The 14,235-nt window shown below is 39.5% G+C and overlaps 1 protein-coding gene across 1 annotated transcript; it reads right to left on the minus strand.

Moving 5' to 3' along the window:
- Nucleotides 1-9,841: 9,841 nt before the first annotated feature.
- On the minus strand, nt 9,842-13,820 carry slitrk5b (SLIT and NTRK-like family, member 5b). The gene is made up of 2 exons (XM_004081945.5): nt 13,526-13,820; nt 9,842-13,176 (listed from the first exon to the last, which is right to left on the minus strand). The coding sequence occupies exon 2, from the start codon at nt 13,125-13,127 to the stop codon at nt 10,530-10,532; it is 2,598 nt and encodes an 865-aa protein (XP_004081993.2). The 5' UTR covers nt 13,128-13,176; nt 13,526-13,820; the 3' UTR covers nt 9,842-10,529.
- Between the last annotated feature and the right edge of the window lie 415 nt (nt 13,821-14,235).

The following is a 14,235-nucleotide window of genomic DNA, read 5'->3' on the forward strand; positions in this document are numbered from 1 at the left end:
TGTTTACGTTCTCGTTCCTGCCTACTTCAACGCAAAATGATGACGTTTGTTGCGTGTCGATGACGTACAGTTCGGAATCAAGTCGCCTGGCCGGTCAGACGGCGGTCGCAATTGAAAAGAACGGCTACAATTCGGATTCAGGACGGCAAACCCACGGGGCCTGGGTCGCAATTGAAAAGATCGGATCTGTGTCATTCAGACTGTCATGAAAAGATCGGAATTGGGCCGCTTAGGGGCAAAAAATTCGGAATTGGGTCGTTTCAGCCTGCAGTGTGAACGTAGCCTTAGTAAGAGGCGGGGCGGGGCGCACCCCCAACAACAGGTTAGATGACAGAGGCCATTGGGCGTCTCTACCTGGTGCCTTCACGGAGCTTCAGTACATAAGAATCCAACAGCCGCTCAGCCTAACGTAGTCCGCTAATATATATTCATGAGATATTCATGGCAGCACTGATCCCGCGGGGGTTTTTTCTGCCGCCCGCTCCCGCCCGCAGCACAATTCAAACCAATCCCGCGAGATTTGGGTTGGGTCCCGCGGGACCCGGCGGGACCCAATCCCAATACAGCCCTCTAGTTCAGATACACAGTAAAACTAGCAGGGTGAAGTAAATAAACTTTATTTCAACCCAAAAGACTTATGTATGAACAAAGACGAAAACAAAGTATTTTTTGGGGTTAATATTATTTAGTTTCAGTTAGTTTTATACACACGACAAACAGTTTTAGTTTTCGTTTTTTTAAAAACTCTCGTTTTTATTTTTATTTCAGTTAACGAAAATGTTTTTTCAGTTCTAGTTTTAGTTTTTTCGTTCGTTTTCGTTTACTATAATAACCTTGCCCTAGACAATTGTGTAAACAGTTGAAGAGTTATTGGAGTCCATAGAATGTAAACACGAGAGCTAAAGGTCTGATGTAAAAAGATTAAAGCAAGTTTATAGTTCTGTCATAATAATCTTTTTAACGTTTAAGCCCAATTTAACCAAAGTAGGTGAGATAAAATGTCTTACAGTTGATAAAATACACTCAGTAAAGCCATCATAGACCTGAGGATTAAACAAGTTTCATCCTAATTGATCAATAAACAAAACAAATAATTATTCTTTTTTTTAAATATAAAAATTCCCCTCAGTGTGGTTTTTCATGGAGACATAAATAAGCATAGTTTCATTTCTCTGCACAGCCACTTGATTCCATGCTCCGGATTACACCAACAATTGCAAAATTTTGTTCACTCACAGGATTTTTTTGCAATTCATAGATAAAGTTAAAATTATTGCTGGACTGATCTGAACTGAAATGGACAAACAACCTTGTCCTTTAGGGGAGCATGATAGGCTTAAAAAGTTAATTCTGTCATATAATTTCCGGTTGACTGAATGTCACGGTTGTGTACTGAATTTTAAACTACAAATTCAGTGTTTATTTGTCCCAATTAAAGTCATAAAAATTGCATTGACTTGGAAATTTCTTGTCTACTTTGGCGGCTTTACAGTTGGATTGTTGGACAAAACACTTCACAAAAGAACTCCATGTGATCCTTTTATAATTTTTCCAGTTATGTGTTTCAATGAAGTTATGACTTAGTTGATAGGAATAAAAGTTTATGTTTCTATCCATCAAAGTTTGGAACATTCGTTCAAAGCCTATGCAAAATATTGATATTTTTTAAACCGACTTAGTGTTAGCCTTACCAAGTAGGCTTTGTTTTAACGCCCTGCTTGCTAATCTTCCAAGAACCAACATGAGGAACCTTCAGCTTCTCCAAAATGCTGCTGCACGAGTTCTTACAAAGACCAGGAGGCGGGCTCACATCCCCCCAATTTTAAAATTCCTGCATTGGCTCCCCATATGCTTCAGGATTGATTTTAAGATACTTTTAACAGTTTTTAAATGCCTTAACGGTCTTGCGCCTTCTTATTCATCCAATCTTTTAGCAAAATATGAACCCTCACGGACCCTAAGGTCCACTGGCTCTAGTCTTCTAACCATTCCGACTGCAAAAACCAAAACCTCCTGAGAAGCATCTTTTCAACACAATGACCCCCGTTTATGGAACAGTCTGCCAGAGGACCTGAGAGCCGCAGAGAGCATTGAAGTTTTTAAGAAAAGGCTAAAGAGCCATCTTTTTAACCTGGCTTTCAGATAATTTTTTTTTACTACCTTTATTTTATTTTATTTTATTTTATTTATCCATTTTGTCTTGCTTATCTTTTTTATTCAACATTATCTTTTCATGTGTTATTTTAATTTTAATTGATCTTATTTCAATGTTTTATTGTTTGCTGCTTTTATCAATATGTTTACTTTTTCATTCTCATTTTTATTTCGGTGCTTCCTTAGTTGGGAGGAAGCACCGAAATATAAATATATATATATATGGAATATAAATATTTTTACATTTTTTATTTTTGTGCCTGTTTATTTAAATTTTCATGCTTGTTTTTATATTACCTATTTTGTTTTGTTTTAATGTTGTGACGGTGAGGCCAGGGGGAGAAAACCCAAGAGATATGAACATTTACAAATGTCAGTGTGGAGTCATACTGGCATTTACCATGCATAAAACAAAAAAACAGTCACTAGACCAACAAACCGTTAGCTAAAAACCAAGTTGAGCTGACTTTTGAAAATGAAGTTGGGCTTCAAAAGGTAAATATTGGTTTTGAATCATTTTAAAGGTGTGAGGATAGAGGGCCTTAGCTTGATTTTAGTCATGTTCTGTTTGCTGTTTTGCGTCTGACAGTCACACCAGCTTTAGGTTACCAACTATTCACAGCTGTCTTGATCGGTGTTCATAGTCCTCAGTGTATTTAAGTCTCTGGTTTTCAGTTCTTCATTGTCATGTCTTCTGCTTTGTCACCACATGTTTCTCCTCAGTTTTTTCATGTTCAAGTTTGTGTAGTAAGTGTCTGCCACTAAGCCTGGTGTCCTTCATATGGGGTTCTACACCCAATTCCTGACAAAAGGAATTAGTTATAAAAAATTAGTATATTTTACTTTTTGTTTGGTTGGCTTTTTCTTTTTGGTGCAACACCTGGATATCATCCTGTTTTATAGTTGTCCCTTATATGAATAAACTGATCAGAAACTGAATCATAATTGGTATCTAATAGCATCAAAACAACTTTTGGAACCAAACTATGCTGTTTTACATGGAATCTAACATACATATAAAACAAGTAAAAGTGGTGAAATTATGCGCATACCTGGCTTTCGGTCTCAAACTTAACTCAAACAGGAAGTGCAAAGATTTTCCCTTCCCTTTAATGTCTTCCTGCAAAGCATCAGGATTAATATTTCATAAGTTAAACCACTTCTTCCAAATCCTAAATTATCTGTCCTCGTTTTTAATTTTGATCTATCCAGCCAGTCTTTATTCCCACACAGCTTCACTGGCACGTTTAAAAGGAAGACAGGATTGAAGTATATTGAATTAGCCAATGCAATATATATATATATATATATATATATATATATATATATATATATATATATATATATATATATATATATATATATATATATATATATATATATATATATATATATATATATACAGTACAGACCAAAAGTTTGGACACACCTTCTTATTCAAATGAATGGGAAGGGAAGGTGTGTCCAAACTTTTGGTACTGTATATATGTTTGTGCTGAAACACAAACAGAAGAAAGCTGATGAGAGTGGTGCTAAACATATGATAAGATTTCAGCTCCAACAGGAAACTATTATAAATAGTTCCTTCTCCAGAGCCTTTTTCTCCAAATGCACCCATGCACTAAAATGCACCCATGCACTAAATGGTTTTCAGATAAAGGAAATTGTCATCTACTTCAAGAGTACATAGTTCCAATTTAGAGTCTCGGTGTAATCTGCTCAATCTGTCCTCCCTGTTCTTATTCTCTCACAAGAAAATGTCCATTAACAAAAAAGATGCAATCCTCATCATACTATTCATTTCTATTTGTATTTTATTATTATTATTGTTTGCATGCTTGTGCTCTTCTAGTAGAACTGTCCTTTTTGTTATATATAAAAATGTACAATAAAAATTAACTTAAAAAAAGTAACAAACAGACTTTTTAGTATTCATGGGACTAAATTCTTTCCAAATGTAGTTCTGATTTTGTGAAATGGTGTGGAAGGAGAAGAAGGACATGTGTGAAGTGAAGCAGTGGCTGCGTTTAAATTCCGGCTGCTGCCCCAGAAGGATAATCTGTGGTAGTCCACTCACACATCATGGCACTTCATTCAGCGACTTCACAGTCCACAGTTTGGTTTATCTCCGTCTCAATTATGGCATTGTGTCCCCATAGAAATATACAATAATGCAACACTGCATTCAGAATTTTGCAACACTGGCACACAGTTTTATTTTAATGATGAGCTGGCATTGCTACTGTACAGCAGCTTGCGCGTGTGAAACTGTCTCTGATCTTGAGCGTGGCATTATTGTTCAAGCATGGCTGCATTTTTCCATTGTGGGATTTTGTGTCTGTCCTCTCTTTCAGCAGAATGAGGAGAAAAAAAAACAGCCCTTTCAGGTCACATCTTTTTCAAATCAGAGGGAGATGCTGTTCATGCTGGTGTGCTGCTTCACTGAATAAATCCACCATGAAACAAACAAACACAAACAAAGGAGAAAGGTTTCGTTTTTTTCTTTTGATAAATACTTCATCGGTTATTTGTTGATGCATGTTGTCCATCCAGGCCTGTAAAATACTAACAAGCTTGTCAATCTAGCACTTCTAGTGACTCTGCAGGCCAAACAATGTACCCCGTTAGGATGGGGGGCCATGAAGAGAAGGTTTTCCTTTTTACTAAGTGGGCTGAATACGACTGCAGAGGTTAATGCAAGAAGTAACAGGAAAAATAAAATAAATAAATAAACACATTTTGAATTAAAGGGTCTGTTTGGCAAAAACCTTAGAAAAATGATATTAAGCACACCACTGGCAGACATTGTAATTTGGAACCTTCTAGAGCTACAAAGCTTCTTACAAACATCAATTCGCTGCATTCAAAACGGAGCATTTTATTCTGCTGATTGCTTAAGCTTTCCTCTGTTCCTGATGTGAAATGGCTTTCTGGTGTTTAGTGTGAGTACCATAAATGGGAGGATGAGAGAGGATTTTGTCACTTTTCTCAGGTTGGCAGTCATAAGCCTGGATAAACCCTCATAAATATTAGTGTGTCTGGCGCATACTGTTTCATTTGTTGCAAACAGAGTTGACAAAATCTAGCACAACTAAATCCCCGTCAATCTTAAATACCAGACCTTCCCAGCACTTTGTCATTTCCTCTTGAAGCAATTGGACACAATGGGCATTACCTTGCAATGCATTATTTACTGGCAAACTGTACACAGATAAATGACAGTTTATGGCCAAGATGCGGCGCATCAATTATTTCTTAAGACTTTTAGTGTCGTGGTGGGCTGTGTAAGAGGGCTTTTGAAATAAAAATGTTAAAAAATGAATAGATAGGATAAAGGTATTGCCATGTTGTTTGGTTGAAGTCCTTGAGGCGAGCACAAATACACTCTGAGTCAATAATTTATGCGCTCAGACTCGCATATTCAAATACAAACACACACACACATACAAAGAAAAAAGATAAATGCGGCGCTGCGGCACAGGGACACGCAAGACTGAAAAAAACCTTTGGGGAAAGATACAGAGTTTTTAGAATACCTATAGAAAATCTCTTGATAAATGAAGGGTTCTCTTGCTCATTTTCACAAGTGTCAAGTGGCTTTGAACCAGTCCTGTCTCTGAAGTGTTGCTCTGCCTGATAGAAGAAGATGGTAAGCGTTTTTCCTTTGGTGAATGCTTACAGTTATATCCTGTCTTCACACTGCCGGAAAAATCTCCTCAAGCTTACATAATGCAGATCTGCCCTAATTTCTCTTTCTCTGGAAAGCCAGGATCTTCGAAAAGATACACAACACCATCCGTCTTACAAACGGCATAAGTCAAAGGTGATCAGTGGTTTGCAAGCTTCACAAAAGTACCACTTTTATTGACTGTCATGCAGCAAGATTTCCAGGGAGAAAACTAAAATCTTGTCTTATCCAGACATTTTCTGACAACCCGAAAAGAAAACTATAGTAAACAAATGCATCCCAAGCAAATGTTGTCACATGTTTTCCAACTCTGCCTCAGGATCCAATTGCTTTACATATTTTGTTTTATGTGTGTCAGGTTAATTGGACGTTTCCATGGATACAAAGCCTCCAGAATGCTATTTCTGAGGATGTACTTTCTCTGGGCATCTGCACGCGCATGTGTTCATTTTACACAACCACAAGAAGGTCATGTCTTATACATCAGAGTGAACAAACACAACTAAACATTTGGAATTCACAAAGGTGTGAGAAACTCCCTTTCGCAGGGCCGCTCAGCGCCTGCCTTCCTGCAAAGCCTCTGCCTTTGCAGCTGTTCAAACACCTGGGGCATCCCGCAGACATCCTATTTATTTAGATGGAATTGATAATTGGAGTCAGTCCTGTTGGTCACTTTTTCAGTTTGTGACAAACAAACAAAAAAATGAACTCTATCTGCTGGAATTACCGAATGTGTACAAGATTTACTTTGCAAAACCTTCAGAAAAATGCCAGTGGGATGGAGCAGCATTTTCCAAGCTGTCCCTTCTCTGCACCGTGACATTTGAAGCTCACAAACATGAGAGAGAAGAGGAAGAAAATACAACAGATTATACAATGAATGCATATCTTTTATTCATCAGCTAACAACTAAGTAAACTTCACATTGCAGATATATTTATCCCACGTATTCCTAGTTGTACTGTGCCTTTGCAATAAGAGACCATTTTTTTTTCTTTTTTTTTTTCTTTTCAAAGACTGTGCAAATTTACAAGGAGGAAATAGATGGAGGGTTTCATTTACAAATCAGAAGCTGACAAATGATTACCTGAAAAGATGTAAGATGAGGCAAAAATAAGACAGAATGTACTTAATTCCTGCAACACTGTTGAATTAAGCCTGTTTTTTAGGATATTTGTTGTAAAGAAAGTATTCCGTCATTGATAGAAAAAGCATGGATGAAAAAAAATGTTGCAAATATTCATTATGTACAGTAAACACTTCTCACAGACTTTTGATTACACGGTTGCACTTGGAAGATTCCATAAATTGAATAAGCGAAGATAATTTTTTTATGCTATCCTGTGGCTTCATTATCATTGTATAAAAATAACAGAACAATAAAAAAAATCAAGAAGTTTGAAAACCGGATTTTGTCAATGCATGCTAGCCGCCTGTTCAAAAGAAGAGGTGCATCATCAGCCCGTGCATGTTCACGCCTTTAGAGTGTTCTCCACCGCAAACTTCCCATGAATACACAGGTTGGCATCAAGGCTGTGTAACTAGACATTTTGCATTACTGCGAAGGTTTCCCTCCTGTTTTGTTGCAATGCATTCGCACACAGCAGGAACGGGTCAAGTCATCACAAAAATGACTCAGAACGTGTGAAAGGCAACAAAACCAGGACTTCATCTTTAGTTCATAACAGCATGACTAACGCTGCAGTGTAATACTTGGTGACGTGCAGACAGGCTCCAGATACACCACATTCTCCAAATAGTTAAGATGACACAGTGTGTACATAATACTGCATGTGAGCATTCACACTCTGTGTTCAAAGTCACTATTAACCCAGAAATGGGTTTGAATGATTAGTTGATACACTTAATTCCTTTCACAGCACAAAACATTCTTATGCATAGCAAAAAAAAAATCCTATCTCTCCCGTTGCAGCAGTCATTTGTTGTGCTTGTCAGCCTAATAGATATAAGCTCTTGCAGATTTTTGTAAATTGTAGTACATTATCCAACAATTACTGCATAATATGACAGAAATAGCTGATTTCAGTAGATCGCCTGCTTTTTATTTGACCCCTAACTTGAAGTGTGAGACAATAACAGGCAGAAAAATAGTATTTTCTGTCTGATCTCCTCCAGATTTGCCTAAAAACCCATCGAATTAAACAATCATGAAGTGTAGTGGATTGCATGGGGTCATTTATAGTGACTGAAGCTGTCTTGAAGTGGCAAAGCAGCAGATTGTCTCTCTTAAACTAATATTAAGTGAAAAACTTATATGCAAGAATTTATTACACTGTCTTTATGGCTCTAATAACACACTGAGCATTTCTTCTTAAAATGACATCATTGTCAACCAGCAGATGTTGATATTAAAAGGAATTTTAATTTAAAAAAAAACTTGCTATCTTCATTAATTTTACAAAAATACTAAATTATCTATTATAAGTTGACAAAATCCTGAGGCCCAGAAATTTTAAGAGACTCTCCAGTCGACTTTAAACAGAAAATGAAATGGGCTGTGTTTGATGACATGTCAGCGCTGTGGTTTTCATGAGATGCACATATGAGCAGCAGATCAAATCAAGGGTGGAAATCAACCCGTTTTCAGCCTGATGCATCAAACGCTGCTATTCTGGTAATTGTTCAAACAAATCCACAAAGGCTTTTTTTTTTATTTGCTGCTGTTTTCTTTTTCATGCATAGAGAGCAAAGGCAGCAAATGTTGTTAACAGACGAGTCCTTCTGCTATGTTAGTGGATGGAGGAAGTGATGCTCCAAACACTGTTTCATTCTAAATTTAAATGCAAAAAATTAGAATCTAAACAGTTTTAATCAGATTATTTGAATACTAAATTAACAAAATCTCAACAGGTTCAGGGTTTCATGACAATCCTCAGGCTGAATCTAATAGTCTGCCTTGTTTTATCATTCTAAAGGCATTTCTAGGAAGATACACAGAATCAGCTTGTTGTTTACCTAAAAAAAGCCCAAATTTAAGGTTTCAGGAGTTTAGTTGAACTATCATGCAATTCTGTACTTTAGGATCTACTTTGTAAATTTAGACTTTGAAAGCACCTTGGTTAAAATTGAGAAAAAAGTCACTTTTTGTTGGACTTTGTCACAGTAACCACATCTTTTTTCCCCCTGCACAACTGGTTGACAGTCTACCCCCCCCCCCCCCCCCCCTGCAGCTTAATGCAAAGCCCCCACCCCCCACCCAGACTTCCTGCTGATATATTTTACTTTGAAGCTGAACTGTATGACATAAAAAAAGACTTTCAAGTTGGCTCTCATCAGTGTGAATCCAAAGTTTCTGCTGTGTTTTTTTTTCTCTCCTGACACTCAGAGGCAAATTTAGTTTCCCTTTGTTGATCTGACATGCAGATATTTTATGGCTCCAATATTTTATTTATTTATTTATTTTATGAATGAGAAAGGTGACTTGACAAAATGACAATTCCCGATGCTGAGGAGACTGAGGAGAAGCAACAAAAACACCGGAAAATGTTTGTTTCAGTCCATTCTTGCAGCAGAGGTGGATCAACAGGTGTTTTATTTAAAAAACCTATAAAATCCTGTATATCTAACTATGCAGGCTTGCCCAAGGAACTACTTTTAATCAGCTATGTAGCTTTTACACAAGATTACAACTTACATACATAAATTATGTCAAGTAAAATGGAATTTAAACAGCCCCCAGTGGGATTCAACCTCTTGTAAACAGCATTTGTGCAAAAATGGAACAAAACTATAATCCATCCATTCATTAATTTTTCCATTCCATTTTCAGTTCAGGGCCGCTAGAAGCTTGCAGGTCTTCAGTCAATGTTTAAACTCTAAGATCTTGATTGATGTATAGAAAATACCCCAGGTTGGATTTTTAAATTATTCAAATTAATTTAAATTACAAATAAAAGTAACACTTTCTCTCAGTTAAACCACATTAAAACATAAGTTAGGATTTTTTTTTTTGTGTGAAGCTCTGAATAGTTATTTATCTTCGATGGTTAAAGGTTTTTTGCCGTTACTGGAGTTTGAGAGTCCTGCAGTTTAGAATAACAGTCTTGTCAGAATAGAATTATCCTTGAAGCTACCAACATAAACTGCCTACATGAATGTGTTTGTCTCTATTTGTTTTGTCAGCGAATAATTTTTTGCCAAATGTCAAGGTTGCACAGCTCCTCTTCACCAAAGTGACGGGCAGCTTCAGCCACGGTTAAAAATAATTCCACCAAACTTGACTTTATTGGTTCTTTGGGCTTATTTTTGCTCGAATCGGACTGGACAGAACTGGCAGCAGATTGTGCATTTCTGTCAGGAAACATTGATTTATTTGTGGGAGAGCGCATATCGTCGGCATGGTTCATTAACACTCGTGAAATGCAGCTAACTTTTGAGAGTTCGAGATCATTCTCACATTACTGTCAATGATTCAGCTCTGGGTGAAAAGTCGACAAAAGGATGAGTCATTATAGCCCTGTTAATATTTACACATTTAAACGGGACGGTTAAACCACACAGGGATAGAGTGATGCTTGAAAAAGTGGGTCGTGCATCCCTGTACCACTTCTAAGTATGTGCATACCACAACTTACATAAAGAGTATTTTTTGTTTCACATAGTTTCAAATAAAACAAATCCAAAGGAAAAGAGCGTCCCTTCTGCCCTCTTAATGACAGGAAGTCCTTCAAAACTGTGTAAAAGTAGTTCGCTTTTCTAGTACCTCCAGGTAATCTGGATCGATGTGAAGCTTGGCTTTCAGTTCCCAGTATTCGCTCCTGTTAGGGTCTACATAAACAGTACTTGGTGCTGTACAATATAAGATAGTCTGTTGTATTCTGTCCGGATATTGATGTCTCACGTCAAAATCTGAGGTATACCTGTTTGACGAATGCGCGCCATGCCTGCAAGGCAATGTATCGCTGTAGCATCTGTTCTTGTCAGGCTCAAGTGCCTCCCTGTAGCCGCACGGGTCCTCTTGACGAGGGGTTGAAGGTTTGTTGAGGGGCTCTGGAGTGGCTGCGCTGTATTCTGAACTTATCACATTACTGGCTGCCTCTTCATCAGAGTTACCCAGAAAGGGACCACTCAAATCGTCAAAATCTTTGAATCCGTCCATTGATTTGCTGTTGGTCGGGCTGTGGGCAGAAAGCCTACTCGAGGATTCTGTAGGAGCTGGGATGTACTCGTACAAGTGTCCAGCCGATGTCCTGACTTTGGGAATTGATCCCTTTTTATAAAGACCGTATTCCATATTGAGGGAGCTAATGCATGCATTCACCGAGTTGTTCTGCTCGTTTTGGGTCTTTTGGCGTCTCTTTTTCGTGGCCACAAACAATCCCGCAGCCACAAACACTGACATAATGAAGATGAGGAGAAGGGCAAGAATCATTACGGATAATGGAATGGTGCTGTAATGGTTGTTGGAGTCCAGGGATGTTTCTATAGTGATGGTGCTGCCAGGAAAAAACTCTTCAGTGGGTGGAATCATGGAAGCAAGTATATCAGAGTTATTAGGGCAGAAATTAGTTGACTTAATGTATCTCATATCCTCCCCAGCTAGCCTTTTAGGGGAGCCACAGATGACATTGTTAACAACTGTGCCCATGCTGAGTTGCTCCACCCACATCTTCAAGTCTAATATACTACAAGCACAGTCCCAAGGGTTTTCATACAAATCAACTTGGACAAGGGCTGTAAGCTGATCGAGAACACCACTCACTGGTAGATATCGCAGATGGTTGCTGCGCAGATTTAATCTGGCCAATATCAGGCCGTTAAACGTCCCCTCTGGTAAAGTTTTCAAGAGGTTGTTGTTCAAAAAGAGCAGCTGAAGCTTGGGTACGTGCTGGAAAGTGTCAGCAGCAACCTCTTTAATGACATTGTATTCTAAATATAGGAACTGTAAACTCTCTAGACCATAAAACATTTCAGATGCCAGGCGGTCTATCAAATTCCCGTTCAGGTACAGTCTACGCAGATTTGTCAAATCACCAAAAGCTCTGTCATGAACACGAGCTATCCGGTTGTTACCTAGATGAAGCAAATCCAGCCCAGTAGCTTCAATAAAATCTGATCTTTGCACCACAGTGATGTAATTACCTGTGAGATACATCTTTTTGGGATTGTATGGTTTGGGATTTAAATCCGAAATGAGTTCGATTTTTCGCTCCTGGCAGTTCACATTCAGGCCCAGGTCTGAGATTTGCAGATTGCAGGTGCAGGCGGTGGGACAGTCTAAAGGCACAGGAGATTTGGTCTGATAAGACACGATCTGACCAAAATTCTGCGGTTTGTTTGAAGGCGTACGCGCTGTGGGTCTTGATTTTAATTTGGCTGACTGACGAGGTCCCTTGGTGGGTCTTGATGAGGATCTCGCCACTCCAGAAGAGGTGAAGGAGGCGGCAACTGCAGCTGGCGTCGTCCTGCGGTATGCATCAGTGCTCAGATGTGGCAGAGGCGGCATCTCGTATTCAGCGATGGCTCTCCTGGGGCACAACTCCTGTTTTGAAACCTCGCCGAGGTCTCTTCCATGCAGCCGAAAGGGGAACTCGCAAACAACATCACCAACCAAGGCTGTGTACAGAATGCTCTCAAGCCAGGTTTTGAGAGCAATCAGCTCACACGAGCAGTTCCACGGGTTTTCCTCCAGCTGTAACTCCACAACACTGTTCATGTGCTCCAGCAGACCTGTGTAGGGGAGCACTTTGAGCTGATTCCCTCTCAAGTCCAAATGAGTTAATGGTACGTACTGGAAAAGGTTTACAGGCAGACTAGATATTAAATTGTCATTCAGAATCAGGACTTCCAAGTGTTGAAGTCTGCTGAAGGCATCTGGCTCCACGTGAGTGATGTAGTTATAATCAATTTGCAAATATTCCAGACTTTCAAGGCCAAAGAAAAACTCCTCCTTCAAGGCATCGATTTTGTTATTGTTGAGATGTAATCGTTTTAGTCTCCACAGTCCGTTAAAGGCTCCAGCTTCCACATCAGATATTTCATTGTTTCCCAAGTGTAATATTGTAAGTCCTTTATACTCGACAAAATCATCGGCAGAGAGCTTCTTGAAAAGATTCCCAGTGAGGAGCAGATGATATTGAGGGAAGTGCACTGGGTTTATGTCTGACAGACTTGCAATGCCTCTGTTTTCACAGCTCACCGTAAGAATCCCCTCTCGCTCCTCGCATCCACACAGTTCCTCACATAATTGTCCGTAGAGGCCAGACATCTCAACAAAGCAGACTGATGTTGCACTCAGCAAAATATAATGAATCCAAAGCCGCATTTTCCTGCAAGTGGGAGTCACGGTCCTGCTAAGGTGTCCTCAATGTCATCTAGGATGAAACAGATATACATGTAAAACAGACAGGAGCAACTTCTAAAGAAGAAACTTCATTTTTCCCAGAGGAAACTTCACTCTGCTGGGTAACAGCAGCTCCAACAAACAGGACAAAAAGAAAGAAAACTCATAATGCAAGGTCGGAGAGAAGGCTGGAGCAGACAAAGGTCTGACTCCTCTCAGGAGAATCCACATTTACTCGCTAAAATGTCATGAAAAAAAGATGGTTTGGATGTGAGGCAAAATTACATAAGGTTAACCGGAATTCTGCATCACAGCGCAAACCCCTCCAGAGAGGAGACAGCCTGGCCAATTTCTGTCCAACTCCAGATGGAAATACATACCTCGTGCTGGCTGATGAAGATCGTTTTGGTGCGTTTTTTTCCCCTTCTTCTTCTTTGTAAATTGATCCTTTAAGTCAAAATACAGCATCTATTCTGCGGCTGTGCCGCCGCGGACGCACGGAGGAGGAGGATGAAAGAACTGCTGATCAACCATAACTGCCAAACGCTTCTCTTTCACCGGGCTGCGCCGGAGGAGACGCGGCTATGCCTGCTAACAAAGTTGCTTTTCTCCCTCCCTCTCCGTCTCTCTTCCTCCCTTCCTCCCTCCCGTCCGTGCCTGCGTGCTGGCGCGCACACGCGCTCGGCAGTCGGGAGGATGTCAAGTCATTTCATGCGCAAAGAGTCAGCTCATTGGAGCATCACGCCGAGACCCCCCCCCCCCCCCACACACACACACACCTCCCACCCTCAAAACAGAAAAAAAGTTGACCTAAAAACAAGGTGTCACAAAATATCAATGATTTCCAAGGATGGATGAACTCTTGCACCGGCGACAAATAAAATGATCAAGTTGCATCCGAGTCGGAAAAAAAATCACTGCTTTCCTTCTCACCTGGATGAAGAACATCACTCGGTTTCTTCCCAGCTATTTTTGTCCGGCTCAAAAAACCCAGAGTGTGTGAGGTGCCCTGTGTCTCCCTGTAGGAACATCACTCATCAGATTGTTAACAATATTCCACATGACACTCGGGGGGGGTCTGGGGTTTCCA

Source organism: Oryzias latipes, chromosome 21 (assembly GCF_053564925.1).
Source record: "Oryzias latipes strain Hd-rR chromosome 21, Olatipes_Hd-rR_3.1".
Lineage (NCBI taxonomy): Eukaryota > Metazoa > Chordata > Actinopteri > Beloniformes > Adrianichthyidae > Oryzias > Oryzias latipes.

What these genes read in the sequence shown, in the direction of transcription:
- slitrk5b (XM_004081945.5), bottom strand. Translation starts at nt 13,127, where the DNA reads ATGCGGCTTTGGATTCATTATATTTTGCTGAGTGCAACATCAGTCTGC.